The 27,034-nt window shown below is 41.2% G+C and overlaps 1 protein-coding gene across 3 annotated transcripts in view; it reads left to right on the forward strand.

Annotated features, from left to right (window-relative positions):
• TTC23 (tetratricopeptide repeat domain 23) overlaps window positions 1-27,034 on the forward strand; it is a 104,039-nt gene that overhangs the window by 28,952 nt on the left and 48,053 nt on the right. For all 3 annotated transcript variants that reach the window (XM_057724539.1, XM_057724536.1, XM_057724537.1), the window contains 4 exons: window positions 3,465-3,588; window positions 6,245-6,395; window positions 6,585-6,710; window positions 23,882-24,059. In XM_057724539.1, coding sequence (XP_057580522.1) covers window positions 3,465-3,588; window positions 6,245-6,395; window positions 6,585-6,710; window positions 23,882-24,059 — 579 coding nt within the window. The remainder of the gene's footprint in view (window positions 1-3,464; window positions 3,589-6,244; window positions 6,396-6,584; window positions 6,711-23,881; window positions 24,060-27,034) is intronic.

Consider the following 27,034-nt stretch of genomic DNA (forward strand, 5'->3'; position numbering starts at 1 on the left):
CTGTCTACCTGCTACCCATGCCTATTGGCTAAAGCCACTGGAACTGGCAGGATAAAGGTTGGAAAATCAAAAAGCAATATCTGGACTATGCATTCTAGCAAATAAGAAAGCAGAGGGAGAACAGGCCGCTCTTTCTGTGCACTGGTCCCTGATGTAGCTAATGAGGACCAAGGCTCTGATCTGGGAGGCTGACTCTCAGACTGCATATAGTCCTTCCTTGGAAACTTGTGGTTGGGTCAGATTCACCATCAGATGAGGTCTTCCTCGCTTTTTGGCAGACTGTCTGTCTAGACTTATCAATGTTTTCATCATTTCTTTCTTTCTCATACACTGTATTCATTTGCTGTGTGTCTCCAAGGAAGCCATTCCCTAAACTTCCTGTCTCTAGAGGCAACAAAAAGATGTTTCCCAAAAGAAGAACTACAGAGAGCCAATAAACACATGAAGATGTTCAGCCTCACTAGCTTTGCAGGGAAAACAAAAATGCAAACCTAAACAAGGAGAAATGAGTTCATTGATAAATTGGCGAGTTAAACCCAGCTAGTGCTTGGCTCCGTATAAGGGGCATTCCCTGCTCACACACCATGCTGTAAGGGAGGTATGGATGGGAGCAACCTCTCGAGGAAGCCCTCCAGCAAACTCTAGCAATTGTCGCATTCCTAGGAATTCATTCTAAGAAAATGCTTATGGATATGAGCAAAGCTATCCACACAGGATGTTCAGAGAGAAAAAATTTTCAAACAACCTAAGAGCTCAATAATTATGGGTTGAGTAACTCACTTATGATATATCCATACAATAAAATACTATGCAGCCATAAAAAATTATTATCATAGAAGATGACATGGAGAAATGTGCACAAATTGTGAAAACAAGTTGCAAACCTATATGTAGCTTATAAACGTATTTTTAAAAAGAAAAAAATCTACACATAGATTCATAGGAATGAAGGATGGTGAGATATTTAGCTACCTAGTTGTCTCTAAGAGGTGAGATGGCAGGTGATTTTTTATTTTTAATTATTTTTTGCTCGCCTGTATTTTAATAATGAGCATGCGTTACTTTTGTAATAAGAAAAATGTGACTATAAGAAAAAGCCACAACTCTATCTTCCTTTGTCACTATGGAGTGCGTATAGTGTCCCCCAGCCTCTCTTTCTAGGTCAGAAGAGCCACTGTCCTGTGGGCAACTGTCTGCCTATGTGTTTTTGTCAAGGGGAATGTTGTTTCAGGGTGAAAATGTTTCTAACCCACATGGCAACTGTGTGGGGGTGCAGGTCCTTTGAGCTTAGGTACTGACTAGGGGTGGGGGATGGGGGGTGGGGTCTGGGTCTTCTCCTGGGTCTTCTCCACAACTCTGTCCTTGTTCTTACTCTTCTTCCTCTGCTTTGCCCCTTTCAGCTTTGTACCTCCCACCTCTTTTGTTATTCCAGCTCTCTATTGCTGTATCCCACTCCAAGATAAGTGGCGTAAAACAAAACCTACCATTCATTTTGCTCATGAACCTACAATTTGTGCAGAGCTGGGTAGGGTCTGCTCAGTCCTGCTCCGTGCAACATCAGCTGGCCTCAGCAGGTGTGGAGATCCGCTGCCAGGGTGGCGTGGTCCTGAGGTTGACTGATGGATGCTGCCACTAGCACGTTTCCACGTAGGCCTCTCCGTGGGGCCACCTAAGCTTCCTCATTAAATGATGGTTAGTTTTTTAGTCTTCTGGGGCTGCCATGGCAGAATACCTCACACTGGGTGGCTTCAACAAAGGAATTTTATTTTCTCCCAGTTCTGGAGCCTAGAAGTCTAAGGTCAAGGTGTTGGCAGGGTTGGCTTTATTTAGAGGCCTGTCTCTTTGGCTTGCAGATGCTTGCCCTCCCACGTGTCCGCACCACACGTTTCTCTGTGTGTGCCCATTCCTGGTGTCCCCTTCTCTTCTTATAAGGACACCAGTCAGATTAGGGCCCCATCCCAGTGGCCTCATTTTAACTTACTCACCTCTTTAAAGACCGTCTCTCCAAATACAGCTATATTCTGAAGGACTTAGGACTCCAACATATGAATGTGGGGGTGGGAGACACAATTCGGCCCATAACAAGTTCCAAGAGTGAGTATAAGAAGAGGCAGAAAGTGGGAGCTGCCAGTTCTTTAAGAGCTGGGCCGGAAAAGTGGCGCCACATCATTTCCTCCATGTTCTTTTGGCCAAAGAGTCATAAAACCAAGATTCAAAGAAAAGGGGGCATAGATCACCATCTCTGCATGGAAGGAGTGCTGAAGAATTTTGGAGCTGTATTTTAAAACCACCAGCCTTGCTTTCAGGGTATTGCTGCTCTAAGCTGACCTGGAGCTGGAATCCACAGTTCAGAAAATGTGCTTCTTACTCCTTTAATGAAATGTGTTCGTAAAGTCCTGCTGACCTCATGTGCTGTGCTAATATCCCAGCTGCTAAAGAAGGTGTTTGAATTGAGAACTAGAGGGTGTTATTTGAAAACTACCACCACTGGCCCACTTGTTGTGCCTGAAAATGTAGTAGCTGTTCATTGATGGGCAGCGTCTTTCTTCCACAACATTTTCTACTATTTACTATATGTTTTTTAATTTTCTTTAACATATTTATTTATTTATTTATTTTATTGGCTGCGTTGGGTCTTTGTTGCTGCATGCGGGCTTTGTCTAGTTGCTATGAGCGGGGGCTACTCTTCACTGTGGTGCATGGGTTCCTTATTGCGGTGGCTTCTCTTGTTGTGGAGCATAGGCTCTAGGCATGTGGGCTTCAATAGTTGCAGCACACGGGCTCAGTAGTTGTGGCTCACGGGCTCTAGCACAGGCTCAACAGTTGTGGCCCATGGGCTTAGTTGCTCTGTGGCATGTGGGATCTTCCCAGAGCAGGGATCAAACCCTTGTCCCCTGCATTGGCAAGCAGATTCTTAACCACTGCGCCACCTAGGAAGTCCTATTTACTTTTATATATTATTGTTTTTTTGGCTGCAGTGGATCTTAGTTGCGGCATGCCAGATCTTCATTGCGGCACTCGGGCTTCTCTCTAGTTGTGGTGAGTGGGCTTCTCTAGTTGTGGCATGTGGACTCCAGAGCGCATGGGCTCTGTAGTTGTGGCTCGTGGGCTTAGTTGCCCCGTGGCATGTGGTTCCCTGACCAGGGATAAAACCCCCCTCCCCTGCATCGGAAGGCGGATTCTTAACCATCAGACCACCAGGGAAGTCCCTCAGTATTTACTATAAATTTAAATGTACTATAAATTTTACTGTCTTTTTAAATGTATATTGTCTATTTCACCCAACCAGATGAATACCTTGCCACCCAAGACAGATCTTTGTTTTGTCCCCTGTTGTATCACAAGTGCTTAAAACCATGCCTGGCCCATAACTGATACTCAGTAAGCGTATACCGAATGGATAAAAGCACAAGCTGATCTTAGCTTTGGAGTCTAACGGGCGAGCGTGTGTTCCCTTCCTGCAGTACAAACAGGCTCTGCCCGAGCTGGTGCGCTGCGTGGCGCTGGCGAGGATTTGCTACGGCGACGCACACTGGAAGCTGGCGGAGGCGCACGCCAACCTGGCGCACGGCTACCTCCAGCTGACAGGTGAGGCCGCCGCAGGCGGAGCGCGGTCCCCTGCGTCACGTCTGCTCTTCCCTCAGACTTCACTTCACTTCACTTTAAAAGGAGCGGGTTTTCTTGGAAATTCTCTTTCCACGCATTGAGAAGCCATTTCCTTTCACAAAGAGTCAAAAAGATTTTTTAATATAATAGAAGATTTTAGCCCTTCTGAGCTATTTATTTATTTATTTATTTATTTTATGATCTTAAAAGTAGTTCTTAGGAGATAATTAATTTGTTAGCTTTGAAGAATTTGTGAGCATTGTAGAAATGGTCCAGGGCGTAGCGTCGGGGCCTGGAATAGGATGCATTCCCATTTGTATTGACCCAGAGTCTCTTGCCTGTAAGCGACCCGCCCCCCCCCCCCCCGCAAAAAAATAGAAGGCTAAATCAAGCTGGCAATAAACAAAAGGTAATTTATTGGTCCATATAACTTAAAAACCCAAGGGTAAACTGTAGACTTAGCCAGATCCGTGTTTTCAAACAACGTGATCAGATTTCCATTTCTCTGTTTTCTTACCACTTGACTCCGTTTTCCCTGTATTGGCTCCATTCTTAGCCAGGCTTTGCCCACATGCCGGCAGCAATGTTGCCAGCAGCTTTAGGTTTCCCTCCTCAGCATTCCCAGGACTAAAAGAATGTCTCTCCACCAAAATCTCAGGGTTTGGGAATTCTTATTGGGCTGACCTGGGTTGAATGCCAAAGACAAGAAATAGGCTGATTGGCTAGACCTGCCTTTTGGCTCCACTGGCTCCCAGGGGGAGAGGCCGGCCTTGGCTGAATCACATGGACTGAGTGTGCAGGAGCCTGGCATCCTCAGAAGAAATCAGGGAAGGGAAAATGGATGCAGAGAAGGCAGAACCATGGACTGGCAGCCTAGGACAAGGTGTACAAGAGTTCATCGCTGTACTCTGTTTCTTCAACTGAAAAGTGGTGATGATGATGATATGATGGTACTGACTTCCCAGGACTGGCCCAGTGAATAAATAAATGAATAACAGTGAAAAACACCACAATGCTACACATATAATTGCCACCCAATAAATTCAGCCAAATATTATTATAAACTGGTCCTCTCTGTTAGATCAAAGACTATTAGAGCCAGAGGGGAGCTTGGAGATCATCTAGTTCAAAACATACCTCCATACCCCCTATTTTCTAGATTCGGAGGAAACAACTAGTTGTTAAGTTGAAACAGCTTGCCCCAGGTCACCCTGTTAATAGATAGCTGATCTGAGACTCAGACTTAGGGGTTTGGTTGCCAGAACCAGTGTCCTGGCGTCTGGGATTTTAAATGATGTTTTTCTTCTACAGCCTGCTATCTTTCTCCATGATACTCTTTTTTTCTCAATTTAAACTAAAAGCAGTATCTACTGTTTATTAAGGTCATATTGAGTGCCAGGCACCATGCTATTTTCCATGTATAATTTCCTTCAGTGTTCACTACAGTGCTGTGCAGTGGGTAGTGTTATTATCTGTGTCTACAGTCAGGGAAGCTGAAACCAACAGTTCAGGTTAAGTGGTGGAGCAGGGAATTAATTCTGGGCAGTCTGATTTCAGAGTTAGTGTTCTTGAACCTCAACCCATGACGCCTCTAGTAGATTGAGTTCAAGTTCCTTGAGGAAATGGACCAAAATTCATCATGTCTTTTATAATATTGCATACATTATTGGCACTAATAAATTTCTGATAGGTTGATTGTGTGCTCTAAAGAAAATAAGACAAAATTCTGTAAGTGTTCCTACAGGAATAACATACCCTGGGTTTTCTCTATCAGAAAACATACTCTGCTTTACAGACATAAGAAGAGAATGAACTTCATATTTTGACAGCTTTTTTTTTAGATATTTGAGATACAATTCCATGTAATGGAGAGCGTAAGACCAGGATATGGGTGGAAGGGGTGTGTCATTGTGAGGAAGAAGATGGGGATGTGGGAAAATGAAAAATCCTGAGACCTAAATGGTGATCCCCAACGTCACCCTTACCACACATGAATACGCCAGTGGAAGAACACTGAAACCCACGGGGAGTTAGTTCTTGGTAGTAACTTGTTTCTTAAAATGCCATTTGTTTCATATAAGTCTGTTACCACATAGAAATAAGAGATTGTAGCACATTAACCCCTTCCCTCACTGCAATTGTCAGTTTTGTAGATACCATTATATCTGAATTGTGTTAAAAATAACTCCCTAAAGTTATGATTATGGATGGGTGAGCAGAAGATTCAGAAATTTTAGTATTTCATTAAGATTGCTGTCATAAGGCCAGGATTAGCATTCATGAATATTTTATTTCCTGCCCAGAATGCTGTAGTCTCTGTATTCTGTTTGTTTTTTACAGTTGTTTATAAGATTTTATGTCTGATGTCGGTGAAGTTTCAAAGTTGTTCAGTTCCTGCTCATTCTGTTTATTTCTAAAAAGACCGTTTTGGGGGAAAAAATTTAGCTTGAGTATGAGGTGTGAAACACGTCTTTGTTTCTTACAATCGTGACGGTGTGTCACGCTGCCCCAGTATCTCTCCATGTGCCACTTGATGCTGTATGAAGGAGACCTCCCTAGATTCCCTAGCCAGAGATAACTGTACTCTTGTTCAGCTGAAATGAAAGGGAAGCTGAGACTTCTTTTTCTCTGTCCATAGGCCTGGCACTGCAAGCAAAACAACACGCGGAAAAAGCCAAAGAAATCCTCAGCAACTCGATGGCACCTCCCTACAACGACAATACAGACGTTTTCAAGTGTTCGGTTGAGCTGTTCCTTACCATGGGAAGAGCCTTGCTCTCCCTTCAAAAGTATCCTTTTGCCTCTCATCTTTACAAAGAGAAATACCATTCATAATGCTTATATTTAATTTTTAAGGCCAAATCAAAAGCTGACAGGCGACTCAGGAAGGGTGATGGGAAGTATGAGAGCCAAGGAGGTCCAGGAACTGGGGCTCCAGAATGTCGCACCAAGTGTAACGGTTCCTGAACACAACGCAGGTTTAAGGAAGCTTCAGAGAATCTGACGAAAGCAGAGAGACTTTCAAAGGAGCTGCTGCAATGTGGAAGGATAATAAAGGAAGAATGGATGGAAATTCAAGCGCGGATCAAATTGTCATTTGCACAGTAAGTTTCCAGTTTAGGACTTTTCATGTGCGTGATGGCTGGAGGTTCTTTGCCAGAAGACTCTGTCTTCAGGCAGGAGGCGCTTCTCCGTGATGCTGTGTCCGTGGCTTCTCCACGGTCATTGTCCAGAAGTGAAAGAGGGAGGACCACAGTCATGTCGGAACGGCCACAGCCAAGACGTACATCAGTGGCAGTCTTCACTCAATACGCAGTGCTCTCATCCCCGCCCGGGGTCCTAGAGTCCTGGTGTCATTCTCTTGACTTTCTGTTTCTTGCCTGCTCTCCCTGCCCCTCTACTCCTGCCCTTGTTCCTCTCTCTCCTTGCTACCCTCCACCTCCCACCAACCCTGTCTTCCTTCTTTCCCCTACTCTTCTACTAGTCTAAAATATTTCAATACATTGATTTTATGATTCGGGCCTCAAAGATCTTAGAGATATCTGAATCCATGAGAATGAGAGGATTTTCCCTTGTTCTCCCTACCCCCACCCAACACTCACCAGATAAGCCCAAGAGGAAGAGATATAATGCTTGGAGCCTGGGGGAGAAGGGGATGGGCGGTCACCACATTTATCCCTCACCAGAGGCCAACCCCAAGCCAGTTCCCCAGAGCAGTAGGGTGGCCGAGGATGTGCACACTCTTTGGAAGGATGCGCTTGTGGGAGGAAGAGGGCAGAGAAAATTCAGTTCTAGAAGAGGCAGAGAATGCCCAGCAGCCCTTAACCAAATTTGGAAGAATTCCATGTAACTTAACAATCAGACTGCGCACATAGGTTGATTCTCTAGAGAACTCAGGGACCCAGTGGACTCATCTTAAGAAGGAAAGGGCCCTGAGGAGCACATCTAATGCTTCCACATGAATGGAAGGTGGGAAGGACTAACCTTGACTCATGCTTTTAAAGCTATTTTTGCGATCATAAATCCACTCTTGTTCATTTGTTTGTCTGGGAGTGTTTTGGGGTATGAAGTGCAGAGAATTCATCAGTCCATGCAAACCTTTGGCATGCTTTTTAAAGTGAATTTTTTCCCTCCGCCTCTGATCCTTGCTCTCATTCTGTCACATACCTTTTTAAAGAATAATTTATGTCTTTAAATATGTATCTGAATAACAAATAGTATTGTTTTCTGTATTTGTCCGTTCAGGTTTGTATACATTTGCAGTCTGTGTCTCACGCTGTTCCTCGCTTTTGTCCACTCAGCACTGTTTCCGTGGTTGCCTGCTCAGTGCTGCTGGCTGCTTTGTTGTGCTCCACAGAAGGCATCTGCCGTCCCGTGCTTGTCCGTCCTGCTAGCAGCAGGCACGCGGCTCACCCCCAGCTCCCAAATCCCCCAATGGTGCTGCCGTGAACATCCTTGTGCAGCTCCACTTAGGAGTCTCAGAGAGACTTTTTCTGAGGTTTATACTCCAGGGGTAGGATTGCGTGGTCACAGGGTACACTCGTGCTTCAAGTTCACCGCACGCTGGCCAGTTGCTACACTCATCTGCACTCCCACTCGTGGGACACATGGGTTCCTGTTTTCTCACATCCCCAACAGCATTTGGCATTGTTGGTCTTCCTAACCTTTGCCACCTTGATGCATGTATAATTACTTTTCAGTTCTACTTATGTTTCTCTTATTATTGAGTTTGAGTACCTCTTCATGTACCGCTTAGCCATTTGGGTCCCCCTTCTATAAATAGCCTGGTAGCATTCTTTCTTCTTTTTCTTTTGGGGCTTCCTGTGCTTTTCTTATTGATAATTGAGGTTTTCTTGTATATTATAAATTAGTGACATTACGGATATTTTCTTATATCTGTTTCTCATTAATTTTGTTTATGGTATTCTTTTTTTAATATTTGTCAAGATAGGAGGATTTGATTTTATTTTAATTTTTTTTGGCTGCATTTAATCTTTATTGCTGCACACAGTCTTTCTCTATTTGCAGCAAGTGGGGGCTACTCTTTACTACAGTGCGCAGGCTTCTCGTTGCAGTGGCTTCTCTTGTTGCAGAGCACTGGTTCTAGGCACATGGACTTCAGTGGTTGTGGCTCACGGGCTCTAGAGCGCAGGCTCAGTAGTTGTGGCACACAGGCTTAGCTGCTCCATGGCATGTGGGATCAAACCCTTGTCCCCTGCATTGGCAGGTGGATTCTTAACCACTGCACCACCAGGGAAGTCCATGTGGTATTCTTCATGGCATGGAACTTAATTTTTCTAGAGGCAAATCTGTTAATTTTTAACCTGATGATTTATACTTTGGGAGTTTATTTAGAAAGTCTTTCCCACCCAGATATCAAAGATATTCTCCAAAATGTCCCTGTGAGTCTTACTTTAACCTATCCCACGTGTTTTAACATGTAGCACCATCAGTCCCATTAAGTTCTTAGTAAGTTCATAACAGTTTATAAATTACTCTTTACTCCAAAGATTGTTTAAATGATATGTATTCTAGTCTGCAGATATATGGGTTTTTTCAAGATATTCTGATGTTATTGATTTCTAATTTTACTGCATTGTGGGCAAAAACATATTTGTATAGTATCAACTCTTTGAAATGTACTGAAGCTTCCTTTGTGACCTAGTCCATAGTCAACTTTTGTGAATGTTCCAAGGATGCTACAAAAGGAAACTGTATTCTTTACTTGTTGTATTTAAGGTTCTAATAAATGTGTATTAGAGTTACTTTATTAATTGTTACTCAGATTTATATTTTTGTAATCTTTTGCCAATTTGATACATTAGTTTTTAAGGTAAGTGTGCTTAAATTTCGAACTATAATTATTGATCCATCTATAGCTTCCCATGGTTCTGCCAGTCGTTGTTTTATATATTCTGATATATTCTGTTGGGTGGGAGGAGCGTTAAACAGCATGTCTTCTTAATCTATTATTTTGCCTGTATATCATGTTCTTCTTTGTCCTTTATGTCTATATCTATTTTACCTGATATGAAAATTGATACTTCAGCTCTCTTGGTATCAATTTTCCTATAGTATCTTTTTCCATCTCTTAATTTCCAATCTTCATATTTTTTGTTTTAATTACTGATATATTTGAGTTTTTAAATTTCCTTTCGTCCTACCAGTTTTATGTTCCTTTCTTTCTCCTTTCTTGACTTCCTTTGGTTTAGTCAAATATTTTTGTCATTCCATTTCCCTATTTATTAACTGGTAAGTTATATATTATTTTATTTTTCTTCTAGTGATTACCATAGAATTTGTCACTTGTATCCCTGACTTATTACGCTCTAATGTAATTAGTCAATTAACCACTTTCTGGACAATGTAAGCAACTTGTTTGTGTTAATTCTGTCTTCCCTTCTGCTTGATGCTGTATTGCTCTGTACTTAAATCACCATATGTTTCCTACAGACAAGAACAAAGAGGAAGAAGATGTTTGTAATACATATAACTGACAAAGGGCTCTTATCTAGAATCTGTAAGGAACTCCTATATATCAATAAAACAAAGACAAACAACTGAATAGAAAAGTGGGCAAGAGACTTTTTTCTTTGGCCGGACCGTGTGGCTTGCAGGATCCTAGTTCCCCAACCAGGGATTGAACCACGGTGGTGAAAGTGCTGAGTCCTAACCACTGGACTGCCAGGGAAGAGACTTTTTGCAAAAAAGGATTCCCACATAGCTAATAAACATATTAAACGACATCCCTCTCACCAGTCACTAGGGAAATGAAAATTAAAGTCATACGGTACTACTACATTTCCGCTAATATTGCCAAAAGTTTTTAAAAGACTGATAACATCAAGTTGGCAAGTATATAGTGCTCTTATATATTTTCTCCTATGTGGTTGTTTAGAAGACATTTGGTATAATGACTTTAGAAAACTGTTTGGCTTTATTACCAAGTTTAAATGTTTGAATACCCTGTGACCCAGCAGTACCACTCCCAATTATACCCCCAACATGAATGCATACATGTGTTCACCAAAAGACACAGCTGAGAATGTCCAATGCTACATTATCTGTAATAGCCAAAAACTGGGAACATTCCAAATGCTCCTCAGCGTTAGAGCAGGTAAAATTGTGATCTGTTCATACAAAGAAAAGGATGGAACAGCTCCTATACTTAACATGTTGGATGAGTCCCACAAACATAATGTTGGTGAGACAAGCCAGACTGAAGAGAATCCACACTCTGTGATTCTGTTTCTGTAACCGAGGAGGAAGAGAGTAGTGACTGGGAGGGCCTGCCAGTCCAGAATGTCTTCCTGCGCACAAGTAGGTATTCTCTCTTGTATTATGAAACAGAAAATATACAGATAGGAGGTCCCGGATCTGAGATTGGTTGCATATGTTGAGACCTGACTAATGTTCATCAGTACTTAGTGTTGAGCACTTGCTACACAGTTGAGTAAATAAACCCTCTGCCAAAATCCACCACCTCGAGTGCTTTCCAAATTAGCAGTACCAAAGCTTGTCAGCAGATGGCGGGCCCTGTACGCATATGTGCTGAACACCCAACAAGAATTTAAGTCAAGGTTCCGAGCTATCCTACAAAGTTACTTTGGTGTTGTTTTCAACTTCACTGCTTATTTTCCTCTCGATTCTTCACTGTAACATATTCATTGGAACACGCATGTTTAAACTGTGTGGTTTTCGGTTTCGTGCATTTTGTTTCCTCGCTGAAGTGTGAATATTTTGTCCAAACCAATCTGCTCCAGAATGTAACAAAGCTTTGGTTTTGTATACTTCTACAGTTATGCCCACAGCCACAAGGGCTTTTTCTTTTGTCCTGCCTTGGAAGTGGAAGACCAGGATAATTTCTTAGGCAGCTCTCGCGGGATTTGTGTTTCTCTTAAAAGGGTGTCTTTCAGTGCACCCTCTTCCTCCTCTTGCCTCGCCTTTTATGGTGCCCATCAGGCCAGGCCAGTTCTTTCCTCCTTGGGCTGACAGATAAGGGCTGCAGGCTGACTCACGCGCCATGCCTTCCATCCCTAACTATGGCCTGAAGCCTCATTCCTTCTCCCTTCCCTTCTCTGTTCCAGTTCTACTTCATTCAGTATTTATTTATTAACTTTGGAAAGTGAATCCAAATCCTGTGTTCCTAGGTGTGCAGTTTTTTCAAATGGGGCCAAGATGGTCACTAGTGAAAGGGGAAATTTTTTCTAGTGTTAAGGATTATTTCCTGCCCTGGTTACTAATAGATAGATTCCCCAGAGACCGTGTCCTTTTAAAGACAGGGGTTCACCACTGCACACGTGCATACACACACACCTTTTAAAATAATCTTTCTTCGTGGCGTGATCGTTATGGCCTATTGAGACTGCTGCTCTGGAACACGTGACCCGTCCCCAGCTTTCTCTGTGACTGCTTGATGTGCCATCTCTGGAGTCCTCCACAGCTTGCCCAGGGAGCGCTTTGCCTGGCCTTGCGTGCTGTGCGTGCTGAGCTAGCTCTCAGGTGTGCCTGTGATAAGTGAATGCTCAGAGCACGAACAGGACACCTTCCAGGTGTCTCTAAGGAACGTGACATGGTGTAGTTGACAGTATGGCCTTAGAGTCCGGTCACCCTGGGTTCACGGCAGCGTCCATTCAACCTTCCCACCTGAAGGACCCTGGGCAAGTCCTGCCCTCTCCTTTCCTGTTGAGGTGAAAACGATCAGCCCCCAGAGGGTTGCTGTGACAAGGAAATGGACCCTATATTAAAGAACCCGGGTACATGGTAGGCCTAAAAAAAAAGTAGCTGTTAGTATTGGTACTGTCTAATTGAGCATGTTCCTTTCTGCCATTTCATCCTGGAAATGGTTGGATTTTAAAGCACGTAGTACCTACATCACAGAATAAGATACTGTACTTCAGGACTGCCCTTGGCTTGCAGTATTCTTTCCTGTGCTTTTTTTCCTGTGACTTGAGAAGGCTGTTTGTGTTTTTGTTCTTTAAGCTCTTTATTGGAATATAATTGCTTTCCACTCTTGTGCCAGTTTTTGCTGTACACCAAAGTGAATCAGCTGTATTTACACCTATATCCCCATATCTCCTCCCTCCCGCAACTCTCTCCCACCCTCCTTATCCCAGGCCTCTAAGTCATCACCCATCATCAAGTTGATCTCCCTGTGTTATGCAGCAACTTCCCACTAGCTTTCCATTTTACATTTGGTAGTGTGTATGTGTCAATGCTACTCTCTCACTTCGTCCGGCTGTTTTGTTTTATTTTGTTTTTTGTCTTTGCTCTTATGAACCACCTAAGCTAAAAGTCAGATGTGTGTACATCTGTATGTAGATATGTGTATATACATATACATATGTATATGTTTTAAGCTTGAATTTGTTTCTTTGTCTTGCTTTCTCCAAGTTCATTACAGTCACAAGATTTGGAAAATGAATCTAACAAAAGTTTTCCAAAGAGGAAAGAACATGGGGGAGGTTTCTCCCTGAGCCAGTGCTTCCTGGGAGGGAAGAGAAGATAATGGAGAAAACAGTGGCAAGTGAAACAGTGCCTGTGTCTACCTGCCATCACCTCATTAGGATGGTGGAATTTTGCTTAGCTCCCCATGTTTCCCTGAAAGCATTCCCAGGGCTTTTATTGTGAATTTTTTGATACTTCAGTAATAGCTTTTGCTTTTACCATCATCCTCGCTAAATTGGTCCAGTCAATAACCTCCAAATCTAGCTATTGCTTGCTCTACTCAGCTTTTATTTTTTTTAGTTTATGCCATCACCTGGAGGTCCTTGGTGTCTTAGTCACACCTCTGTAGATGTGTTTCTTTAAAGAATCACTTTCTCTGCCCTTATCTTTTGGGCATAAAGGCTCTGACAGATGCTCATGTGCTCAAAACCCCGCTTCTCCCTTTCCTGCTCCCAGGAAACAACATCCCACTGCTCTCCAGAGGAGATGTTTCTCCTGCCAGCTCCTACCATGCAACGCTGTGTGCCTGGAATGCTTTATGCTTATTTAACAAAGAAGGAAATAATTTGATTTTTCCTGGCACTCTTTGTCATCCAAGAATATATTCCTGTGATTGAAGAGATGCTCTTAATTTGTACAAAATATGATTTTTTAAATCCTTTTTTTAAATGTGGGGAAGCAGAAAACCACATGGCACAGATTACTTTCATATACTTTATCTACTTTCTATGATTTGAATCCTCCAAAGCTTTACTATTTTTATTCCTTGTTGAAGTATAGCTGATTTACAATATTATATTAGTTTCAGGTGTGCTGAAGCTAATTTCATAGTGATTCAGTTATTTTTATAGATTGTACTTCATTTTAAGTTTTTAGAAAACAGTGGCTAAATTTCCCTGTGCTGTACAATAGATCCTTGTTTCTTATCTTTTTTATATTTAGTAGTTTGTCCTTCTTCATCCCTTACTCCTGTCCTGTCCCTCCCCCATCCCACTCCCCACAGGGAACCGCTAGTTTGTTCCTTATATCTGTGAGTCCGTTTCTGTTTTGTTAAATTCATCCAATTCTTTTATTTTTAGATTCCACATATAAGTGATAGCATAGAGAGTATTTGTCTTTTGTCTTGCTCTTTCTGACTTATTTCACAAAGCGTAATAATCTCTAGGTCCATTCATGTTGTTGCAAATGGCAGAATTCCATTCTTTTTATGGCCGAGTACTATTCCAACCTGTTGATGGGCACTTAGGTTGCTACTGTGTCTTGACTATTGTAAATAATGCTGCTGTGAATGCTGGGGTGCACGTATGCATGTTCTTTTCAAATTAGTGTTTTCATTTTCCTCAAATAGCTTTACTATCTTAGAACACTGCATTTTTGTCTTTCCCTTTTCTAACACTCTATCTCTATAATATACATTCCCTTAAACAACTGCACTTAATAATAATGATTTTAAACAACCACACTGGCTAGCAGTCCTTGACCACCTTCTCTGTCAGGTTCTTGTGAAGTGCTTTGCAAACCTCATTTCATCAGTTAATCTGCAGTCCTCCCCATGAGGTGGGTACCCTTTGTATTCCCATTTTCAAATGAAGAAACTGAAGCTGAGAGAAGTGAGGTCACTTCCCAGGGTCACAAAGCTGGGAAGTAGCAGAGTAGAACCAGGTCTGCTTCCAGCTCTGGTGTCCACACTCCTCACCACAGCACGGGTCCCATTTGCTGGTGCAGAATGGAAACCTGACAATGCCCTCCACAGAGCACAGTATTTACCTACGTGTGCCAGAAGGTAGAGAGAGACCCAGATGTAAACCTTTTCTCATGTTGACTCTAGAAAATCCTACTTTTCCTCTTTCGAGGTTGATTTTTCATCAGATTTCCATGATCAGCAACCTTCCTACAAGGCCTCTGCTTTTCAATGGTGCTCAATATTCTTGCCAAATTCTCAAGCTTTTAAAAGGAAACCCTCTATTGCCTTAGTAATACCAGAGGAGATTGCACTTGTTTGTTGCAGCTTAAAACGAGTCTGCATCCCTGTGGGATCTTCTGAAACTCATCTGAAATGAGATAGCGTCTTGTCACGTGCTCTGTAGAATTACTGCGGATGTATTTTCATTCAATACAATATGCTGTGGTTTAAGTTGTGGACCTGCCAAATTAACATACTGCCACATTGTGTTGTTCAAAATCCTCTATCTTTTCATCTGTCTAGTGTGTTTCCTAAAGCTACCCAAACACATTATGGACCCACTAGATAATAAATCCCCAAAGCATCCCTGGCAGGTAGATAGGAAGGGAAAGGAGAAAATGTTGCTCTCCCACACATTACTTAGGAACAAATGGAGACAGACAAGATTGCTTGAAATTGACTGATGCTTTAAATGAGTTGGAAATGGAGGTAAGAATGTAATTTCGTTATTTCCTGATGTAGTACTCCCTCAATTCCTTTTTTATTAAATATATTGTGAAGCTAAAGTAATTTTATTTTCTATTTTGTCTTTTCTTTTATGTGAACAGTGTACCTCAATGAGCTCCAGAAGGCTCACTGTAGATTACATTAGCTTGATAGCCTCTATTTCTGGCTGGTAGTGCCAGGACCCTGGAATATCATGCAACAGCAGCTTCAAAGGGCAAGGGTAGAAAGTGCCCCATTCTCTGCTCACACTAAGCAACAGGATGTTGTATTTGTTCATCTTTTTAACCAAATATCTCAGGCATATAAAACTGAAGATATTGTCATGTGAATACTCATGTACACACTACCAAGCTTCAAAATAGAGTATTTCAGATAAATGGAAGCCTCTTACACGTTCTTCTCAATCCTGTTCTCTTCTCCCATGGTACAGGCAATTTTGATGTTGAACTTAGTGTTTTTCATTCCTCTGAATCTATACGTGTATAGCCATAGAATATATACAGTATTATTTTTCTTTTTTTTTACTTCATGTGTATGTTTCCTTGTGTAGCTTGCTTTTTTTCCCCATTACTTTTCTAGTTTTTGAGATGAATATAGCACTAGTCTTTTCATTCTAAACCCCCATATTATGTTTAATCCGCCTGACTTTCCTCTAATTTAATTATACATTCTCATGATGGTGAACATGTAAATTGCTTCCAATTTTTCACTCTTTTAAAAACCATTTCCATGATTGTTTTTGTGCATGTCTCTGTGGGCACATGTGCAAGGTTATCTCTGAAGTATATGCCCAGGAGTGGAATTGCTTAATTGACAGCTATTCACATCATCAACTCTACTGGGTTTTCTTTCCACTAGTTGATACTCTCACCAGCAGTAATTCCCATTACTCCACAGCCTTGCCGATACTTGGTATGGTCAGACTTTTTATCTTTGCCAACCACATAGTTTCTTTAATTGCATTTCCCTGATAGTGAGATTTGATTATCTTTTCATACGTCTACTGGACGCTTAGAATTTCTGTTCTGTGAAATGTCTATTCATGTATTTTACTCATTTTTTAACTGGGCTGTTTGCATTTTTCTCATTAACTTGTAGACATTCTTTATGTTTCTGACGACAAGTTGTTTGCTGGTTACATATATTGTATGTACTCCCAATGTGTAGTTTGCCTTCTCACTTTCTTTATGATGAATTTTGATGCATAGGAGTTTTTACTTTTAATGTGACCAAATTTACCTACCTCTTTCATTCTGATTTGTACTTTTTGTATCTTATTTAAGAAGTCCTCCTCTACCCCAAAGTCATGGAGTTACTTTTCCTTATATTTTCTCTCAAACATATCAAAGTTTTCCTTATTAAATGTAGGCCTCTAAGTCACTTGGAACTTTTGTGTGCACAGTGTGAGGGATCTAATTTTTTCCCTTTGGATAACTGAAGTGAGGAGGTAAATAGTTTTACCTACAGGTGAAAGAAGGACTCGGAGTCTGAAGAATTCTCTAGGGTTTGAAATGTGAGGCCAGTGATCGGTTGACAAAAATCTTTCAAACTTAGAGAGTTCAGAGATGGCAACAAGTCACCTTCACGTGTGACTGCGTCCCTTCTAACAGCTTGTCGGATGTCACTGGATTCAGGAGGTCTGTGCCCTCATGTAGACATTCTTGTAGCAAGGACAAAACTATGGTCACTGAAAGTCCTGTGTCTGTTCCTGCTGAAATTGCCTCCTCCCAGGTCTCCTTCTCAGCAGATAACTCAAATTAAATTTCCAGGCAGTGAAATAATGGAAAGTTACCACTTGGATTTGACCACAATGTGATTTAAAAAAGAAAAATTGGTACTTCCACATCTAGCTAACTGCCCTGGGTGAGTCCACCCAGTGTTCATCTACTGGGGTGCTCATGAAAGGAAAATCTCTGAGCCTGGAGTCCGCCAGCAGGAGTCCTGCACTAGTTTGTAAGGGCTGCCGCAACAAAGTACTACCAGCTAGGTGACTTAAACAACAGCAAGTTATTCTCTCACAGTTCTGGAGGCTGGATGTAGGAGATGAATGTGTGGGCGGTGATGATTCCTTCTGGGAATTCTGAGGTGTTCCACACCTCTCTCCTAACTTCCAGCTGTGTACTGGCCAACTTTGGTGTTCCCTGTGTTACAGACACATCACACCAATCTCTGCCTTTGTGTTCAGATGGCATTCTCCCTGTGTCTCTGTGTCCAAATTTCTCCTTTTTATAAGGACGCCGGTCATATTGTCCAGTATGACGTTTTCTTAATATAACTAATTACGTCTGCAGCAATGCTATTTCCAAATACAGTCACATTTTGAGGTACTGAGGGTGGGATGGGAGGGGACACAATTCAACCCCTGATAGGTTTTTACAAGGTTTCTTTTATTCCACCTTTTATAAAATTTCAATACTTTCTCCAACTCTTAATTAGAGCAACAGGCTAATATTTTTGCTACTTAATCAATGTGAAAATATATTCCATTCTTGAATATTTTTTCCCTAAAATTTATTCCAAAATCTATGAAAATTAAGGTATGAATTATAGCCTCAAAGTCTCTAAGTCAGTGATCCGCAGGTTGTTCCTTCTGTCTTCCCTCCTCACCTCACCCTCCCTCCTTCCATAGGCAATGGGCACCCACTGTGTGTCGGACACTGCAAGGTGCTAGGGATGTCAAGATGAATACCGCAGCCTCGAACTCTGCTTTCTCAGAGTCCTGCACTAAGAGGATTGGTGCCGAGTCCCCAGGCACTTATAATTCAATATGAGAGATGTATCCTGAGCAGGGAGGTTCACAGTTCTGTGGGAGCACAGTCAGGTGTTCACAGAGGCAACCAACCCAGCCTGGGATGTCAAGGAACAGAGCCGGCACTAGGATGAGGAAGCCAGGTGCCCAGACCACACCATTTAAGGAGGCACTCACACTCGGATGCCAACCCTGCACTTGCCCAACCCTGAGAGTGAGCGCCTCCTTAAATGGTATGTCCTAGGTGTCTAACTGGTCTCACTCAAGTCTTGGCCCTGGCAGGAAAGGCTACGTAAAGGAGAAGAGAGCTAAGCTAAAACTGGAAGAGGGAGGATAGAAAGATGAATGGCAGTTTGCCAGGCAGAGATGGAAGAAAGAACATTCCAGATAGAAGGATCAGCAAAGACACAGAGAGAAGGGAGACATGACACAGCTGGGGGGCTGAATGAGAACGGGCATCAGGGGAGCCAAACGGGAAACCAGGGTCCCAGCAGAGCCACTGCCACCTCTGCGCCACGTTTGCACACAACTGGGAGAGTGAACGGAGCCTTTGTGAGAACTGAAAAAAGGTCTCCTTTCCTCCAGGTGGACACAGCCTCGTATCCAAGCACAGAGCTCAGTCAGCAGAGCATGGGCTGGATTGAAACTCCCACTTGCCCCCTTGGGCAGGTGTCCATGGGGATTTAGGCAGAGGAAGGCTCAGGTTCTCCTAGCTCCCCACCTAAAACAGGTGGCTAGGGTCATCCAGTGATGCAGGACCACTTTAAAGCCAAAGCCCACAGCTCTTTCTGACCTGCTTTAAATGAGTAACTTAGGAATAATGTCTGGCTCGCAGATGATATTAAGCTTAAAATATTTTTATTTTTGTTTAATTATTATTAGTTATTTCTTTAAACAAAAATGACAGTTTATTGCTATTATTGTCTCATCTATATTTCATTTTGCTTCCAAATGTGCACAAACTTTTCCAAAATAACAGATTTATTTAGATATAATTCACATACCATGCAGCTCACCCAATTAAAGTAGACAATTTGATGGTTTTTAGTATGCAAGCATCACCACAAACAATTTTACATTTTCATTCCGTTAGCAGTCTGTCCCCATTCTCAAGTTCCCCAACCCCTGGCAACTACTAATCCACTTTCTGTCTGTATGGATTTGCCTGTTAGGGACATTTCATGTAAATGGAACCATGGAGTGTGTGGTCTTTTGTGACGGGCCTCTTTCATGTAGCGTAATTTTTTTCAAGGTTCATCCATGTTGTAACAATTCTTCCTTCCTTTTTATGACTGAATAACATTTTATTGAGTGGATATACCCCATTTTATTCATTCGTTCTTGAGTTGGTGGACATTTGGGTTGTTTCTACCTTTTGGCTCTTATGAAGAATGCAGTTATGAACATTTGTGTACAAGTTTTTACGTCAATGTATGTTTTCATTTCTTTTCAGTATATACCTAGTGGTGGAATTGCTAGGTCATCTAGTAATTCTCTGTTGAAACTTTTGAGAAGCTGACACTGTTTTCCAAAGTAACTACCATTTTACATACCCATCAGCAGTGTGTGAGGATTCCAATGTCTCCACATCCTTGTCGACACTTTTATTATCTTTTTAAAAGCCACTATTATTATAGCCACCGTCCTAAAGGGTGTGAAGTGGTATCTCATTGTAGTTTTGATTTGCGTTTCCTTGATGACTAATGAACATCTCTTTATGTGCTTATGGACCATTTGTGCATCTTCTTCAGAGAAATGACTATTCAGATGCTTTGCTCATTTTTAAGTTGGGTTATTTATCTTATTTTTGTTATCTTATTTACTTTATATATAAATATATCTTTATATATTCTGAATGCAAATCTCTCATCAGAAATATGATTTGTAAACATTTGCCACAAACCATTTGTCTCACAAACCATTTTTATATGTCCTAAATAATATTTCTGAAGATGAGTGGTCAATCGGACTCTCTATGACAGCAGTCAGGCACTAAAAGTGATATTATAGCATTTATTGCCACTTTTTAATACAAGATTAAGTGGAAGAGGCAGGTTCTAAAACATTATGATCCTTTTTTAAAAATGCATAGAAAATCATCTGGAAGTGTATATATCAAGAGGTATAGCAGTCATCTTTGGATGTTGTAATTATATATTTTAATTTTTTATATCTTCTTACTTTTAATGATGAGTATGTATTGTTCTTATAGTAAGTTATTCTCAATTTTTTTAAAAGCCCAATTGTATAAGAAAATGCCTACCTCACTTGCACGTGAGTTTGACTGATTCTATGTATTATTTGGATTTTCCAAAATCTTATGCGGGTGGGGACAAGCTGAGACCACAAATGAGCTCATTTCCACATGAGAACAACCTGAAACTGCACCTCAGATCCAGAGAGACCACAGGCTGGGAGGGGAAGGAGTAAAAGGTATGAGTCCGTATAGGCATTTAGTATCAATCTTCATGGCTTGCTTCAGTTTGCAAAGCACTTTCAGACGTCTTACTTGATTCTCCCAGCAACCCTATTGGACACCAGTGTTCAGATGAGGAAACCAAGGTTCAGAAACATTTTGTTCTTTCCCAGGGTTGGGTGACCTAGTAAGGAAGGAGGCCCAAACTACAGTTTGCGTTTTCTACTGCTGTTGTAGTACACGTAACTGATTGCCCTGCCTCTCATACTGTATTCTTTTCTATGAAATTTCCTCTGAGATTCAGGTATTTGAAGGATAAGTTTTTGATACCTGAAAAGATGCTGTGGTGTTAACTTGGAGTGCTGTGCTGTGCTTCTGGCTCAGGTGGTTAGTAGATGGCCTCACAAACCCCCAAATACTTTTCTTTAGTGTTCTATCTCAGGAAAGGAAGAATTTTTGATATATGAATTAACATATGCCTTGCTGTTGTTTACTTTTCTATTTTTCTCATTTATGAGCTTGAGTGCTAAGCTTTGAGTATTGCTTCCTTTTAAAGCTATTGCCCAAATGAAATCGTCTTGGCGTTTGTATTGGCTTTATTACTCTTCTATGACTTTTACAAGTAGCCTTGGAAACAAAGGACCTCTTCTCTACCTCCTTGGCATACTCTTCATCATTTATGAACATTAGAAAGGAAGATAAATTTTTTCCTTTGCTCAGATATCTATGGCATTGTCTGAGTTCTTTAGGGCTGAACTGGGTAGAAAAAAATCTGCAGTCATTTTAAAAGTATGTGACTTTCTCTAGATTCTAGACAAGAGGTTGATTTACAAACTTTTTCTGTAAAGACCCAGACAGTAAATATTATAGGCTTTGTAGGCCATATAGTGTCTGTTGCAACTATTCACCTCTGCCATTGTAGAGCAAAAGCAGCCACAGACAACAGGTGAACAAGTGGGCCTGACTGTGTCAATAAAGCTTTATTTACGAAAGCACTCAGTGAGCAGATTTGGCCCACAGGCCACAGTTTGCTGACTCCAGTTTTCAATTCTTTAGTTTTTGTCTACCAGGAATCTAATTCTTTGGCTAAGTGATTTGTCACCAACCATATGTTTCAAAGCCTCTTTCCATACAATAGAGGCTAATGGGTTTTCTCTTAAAAAATAAAATATGATACATGCAAGGATACTTATTATCCACTACATTCTAAACTCATTAAGAGTTAGAAGGAGAGTCCAGTATTACTATGTCATCTGTTACTCTCTTCCCTTCCAAGATTAGAGTTGCTGCAAGTTACAACCTGGACCCTTCTTGGTCCAGGAACAGATCCCTGACCTCTTCTTGTGTTTTAAACCTTTCTACAATTATAGACAGTATGCCAGTTCATAAGCTATTCAGTGAGCATTGTATTTCATTGTGGCCATGTGAACCACAGATCTGAAAAGTAACTCTACTTCTATCAGTCTATTCCTTTGAAATTTATTGGCGAGCAAAATAGTTTGAAAAGTATCCAATGACTATGTTGACTGAAAAAAAATAGGCTGCCAGTTATTTCTCCAGGAAAAAAAACTAGATTCATTTGGGAAGGGCAGAAAATTTCAGTTTGGGGTCTGAAACCATGGTGAGCCAGGTGCAAGTCCCCACCTGGCAAGGGAAGGCGAATGCTTTTATAGAAGGAAAAGGGTTTGGGAGCGCCACAGTACACAGAGTCCATGGCTTTTCATTGGCTACGTTCTTGCCAGGAAAGGAGAGGAGTCTTTCCTCTTCCTGTTGGGCTCTGCTATCCTCCCAGGGCAGGAGAGCTCCCACTTCTGGGCTTCTGACTCTAATTGAGATTTCTGTTTATTAATTTTTTACAATTGAGTTGAAAACATCTATTTTTGTGGTCTCTAAGTCACTTTCTCATGTTATGGCTCAGTTTTTGGGTAATTTGGGAATCGTAAGGCCTTTTTCTAGTAAAGATTCTGGGGTGGAAGGAAACATAGGAAGGATTGATTTCTTTTATTATGAATTTTGTACATAAAAATTTTCCATGCAAAAAAAGTTTCTAATAGTCTTCATAAGTATTTTTGAGAAGATTTTTTTTAAATGTCTGTTTGCTAAACAGCATATAGAGATACATTTTTGAATATGAGAGTCTTACCCCAAGAAGCTACAAGAATATTTTCCCACTGCCACCTTTAAATTAATTTTTAAATTAACATTTTTTCCAGTGTAAAAGTAACATATTTTTATAGAAGGAAATTTGGGAAATGTATAAAGCGTAAATAAGAAAAGTAAAATCATTCACAATCCACTCAGAGATACCTATTGCTAACATTTTAGTGACATTTAGATATCTCTTTCTGCATATGTGTACATGTAGATTAGATACAAACTTTTCACATGCATAAGATTATATAAAATATTTTTGTTCTTTTTCTTTTTTACTGAAGAATACATAGTGGATATACTTCTACGTTGATAAAAACAGATGAACGTTAACTTTAATGGCTACATGGCATTCCACAGTGTAAATATCCTTACTATAACCCACCTGGATGATCATCTATTGGGTATTTTAAGTGCTTTATACTTTTCCACTATTACAAAAAATGCTTCAGTAAACATTCTTGTATATAGTATCTTCTTATCCTGCCAGAGTGTTTCTTTAAGATGAACTACTAAAAGTGCAATTAGCAGAAATGTATGTGTACATATATATATATAATTTTGATATAGAAAAGTCTGTGCCCAAATTACATTCTTCCCAATAGTTAATGAGAGTGCTTCACACCCTCAACCAAACTGGGAAATTTCTATAATTTCTCAACAGCTCACTTATCAGCATCGTGGCATTCTTTCTGATTACTATTGTTGTGTTAATATTTTATATTTTTAAAACCAACACCTACACAGCACTTACTATGTGTCAGAGACTATTCTAGATACTTTTTTTTAATATTAGCTAATTTACTCTTCATAATAACCCAAAGAAGTCGGCACTGTTATTATTCTTAACTTACAGGTGAGAAAACTGTCAAGCAACTTAAAGGTCCTACATCTAGTAAGTGGTGGAGCCAGGATTTGAACCTTCCTGATTATCCCAAAGTCTCTCCTCTTGACCACTATGTCCTGCTGCTCCTTGGAGTAAAGAAAAGCTTAGCTGCCTAAGAAATGAACCTGGGAAACGGGTCAGAGAGCCAAATCCATCTATTATTTTCAGTATCTTCTATTTTATTATTTTAAAGATAATCCCTTTGATTTTTTTTAGGGTATATCAAGGTCAGAAGAGATCAAAAGAAGCTCTGCCCCACTACCAAGAGGCTTTAGAATACGTTGAGATCAGTAAAGGTGAAAAAAGTCTTGAGTGTGTACCAATATTGAGAGAATTGGCAGGTGTAGAACAAGCCCTGGGATTTCACGATGCATCCATCAACCACCTCTTACAGGTAAGCTGCAACATACTGGCCACCAAAGCTGTTCCAATCCCCTGCTTTTCACAGATACAAGTGGAATAGCAGCTCTGAGAATGCCTGGCTTTGTTATGTGCTCTAGATAAGTATAACACTTGGCCTGAAGTAGGAGTTCAACAAACATCTTTGTATAGATGCCCAAATTGGCAAGTGTGGGATACTGGTCCTCTGTTACCTGTGCATATCCCACAAACAGCCTGTGACTCCCTGAAGAGGGCTTTTCTCATATTAGGTGCATAACTTAAGTCTTGTTTCCCAGACAAAGTTTCTTTATTCCTTAATGCTTATCTACTTAGAGCTTATGTTATCAAACTTACTAGGGTTCTTATCTACCACATTCTACAGTCTTTACCTGAAGTCACTTAGAGTTGTCATCTGGTAGCTGCTGTTCTACTTTGTCATTAAAAGATTCCTCTGTGAGTGTGTCAGTTGGGGTTCTCCAGAAAAACAGAACCAATTGAATATATATGTAGAGAGAGAATGAGAGCGATTTATTGATATCTTAAGGAATCGGCTCACACAGTTGTGGGGGCTGACAAGCCTGAAATCCGCAGGGTAGGTAAGCCAGATAAAAACGGAAGCAGGGTCTCTGTGGTACAGGCTTGAAGCAGAATTCCTTCTTCACGGAAACCTCAGCCTTTTGCTCTGTAGACCTTCAATTGATTGGATGAGGCCTGCTCGTATTATTGAAAGTAATCTCCTTTACTCAGAACCTGCTGATTATAAACGTTAATCAGAGCTACAAAGTACATTCATGGCAACATTTAGACTAGTATTTGACCTAACAACTGGGCACCATAGCCTAGCCAAGCTAACACATAAAACTATCACAGTCAGTTTGATATTTCTGTAAGGTGCCATCTGCTGAAAGCACATTTTAAATTGTTTTCTGGGGATTTTTCCCTGTGAAAGTTGTAAAGTATAGACTAACTCATTTCTTATTTCAAATGAGATATAATGATATGGTACTGAGAGTTCTTTATTGCGATTTCTTTTAAAATGTGTATGACCATTTATACTCCCACGCACAGCTTATTAGAGTGTGCTGTTCTCTCCCTTTCTCTGGATTATCTCCCTTAAATATTATTACCACCCGGTAACATATTATTATTATTATCAGTGTATAGATAAAGAAGTCAGTAATTAGAAAGGTTGTGTGATATGCCCAGGAGTACACAGCCAACACACGGCAGAGCCCAGATTTAAATGCAGTATTTTTTTTGAAAGGTAATTCTGGCTGATCTGTAGAGAGTAGACTGGGGAGGGTGTGCCAAGAGTGGAGGCAGAGTGAAGGACTGAGGCTGAGGACGGTGGTGGCTAAACTAGGATGATGTCAGTAAGGGTGAAGAGCAGTAGGTGGGTGTGGTGAAGAGGCAGAACTTGTGAAATACAGAGATGGAATGGATGCAGGACAAAGAGGGAAGGGGAAGAGTCGAAGATGACGCTTAGGTTTCTGGTCTGGACACCTGAGTGGATGTTTGTGCCTTTTACAGCGGGGGAGCAGTGGTGGAGAGATGGTGAGCTCAGGTTTTGATGGTGAGTCTGAGATGCCCACAAGGCATCCAAGCAGAAATGACAGCTAGACAGTTACATAATCAGAACTAGAGTTCAGAAAATAGGTCAGAAAGTCCTCCACTTATACACAGTAATTGCCTTGGGAGAGGGTGAGATCACCCAGGGAGGGATTATGGAGTGAGAAGGGAAAAGGACTGATGGCAGAGTCTTGAGGAACTTTAGTAGTCATTGGCCAAGTAAAGAAGGAGAAATCAGTAAAGGGAAAAGAAGGATTTGCCAGAAAAACAGGAAGAAAAGTAAAAAAGAAAGAGATACCCTCCTTGTCACCCCTTTTGATACCCTTTGCTGTTTTGGAGGACACGGAGCTGTCAGGAGGAAAAAGGAGTTAATATTTGTGAAGTGCTGTGCACGGTGCCTGCTAGTGCAATATGTGAAGTTTTGAAAAGTTCTCCCTTTCCTTTTCTTGCTTTTCTTTTTCTCTCCATTGATGACCTAGTTGCGGGAAATGTTGGGGCACTGCTGGGAACAGAATCCAGCTTGTAGTGTGAATGAGATGTGAGAAAGCAGAGGTAATAAATGCAGATGTCCACCTCAAAAAGCACTAAGGGGTGGGCAGGCCTGGCCTAGGCAGAGGGCAGAGCAAATGGAACGGTCTGAAGGTAAGACAAAGGTTGACACATCTGGGGAACTGCAAGAAGTTCCCGATGCCTGGGCAGTGGGAATGAGCAGGCAGTAGGTGGGTATCATTCAGGTGGGGTGTGGAGCGCCGAGGTAAGGCATTTGAGCTGCATCCCAAGGGCAGTTAAGGGTTTTCGGGCAGGGAGATTGACATCATCAGATTATCAATCTAGCAGGGCTGCGCTTCAGTGTGGAGAATGGACTGGATGGCAGAGAGGTGAGCAGGGAGGTGACTCGGTAGGTGGCTGCGACAGACCAGGTGGGGGATGATGACAGCCCCGACTCGGGTGGCGTCGTGAGAATGGGGAGACGTGGACAGACTTGATATAGATGTGTGGAGGGTAGAAATGACAGGCCTGGGAGTTGTGCAGATGTGGGAGTAAAGGAGATGGAGGAGTCAAGCTTTGGACCAATTTTCTGTGTGTGGCTGGTAGGGACATTTACCGAGGGAAGGAACACTAGTGGATTTGCAGTTTTTTGTTAGTATCAATAATTCTGAATATTCTTATGAAAAACTTTTTTTTCTTATTTTGAGCTATTTGCTGATATAAATTTCCAAAAGTTAAGCTGCTGGGAGGTAAGATATGAATATTTTATACTTTTTGATTGTTATTGACATTCTGCCAAAGGGTTGTTTTGATTTACTGGCCACCAGAAGCTGGCTTTTCTTTGCTCTTAATTGAGCCAGTTTCACACCAACCTTGCCAACTTTTTTATATTGTTTTACTCCTGTTTTACAAATTTTATAAATTTGAGAT

This window comes from Hippopotamus amphibius, chromosome 2, assembly GCF_030028045.1.
Source record: "Hippopotamus amphibius kiboko isolate mHipAmp2 chromosome 2, mHipAmp2.hap2, whole genome shotgun sequence".
NCBI lineage: Eukaryota > Metazoa > Chordata > Mammalia > Artiodactyla > Hippopotamidae > Hippopotamus > Hippopotamus amphibius.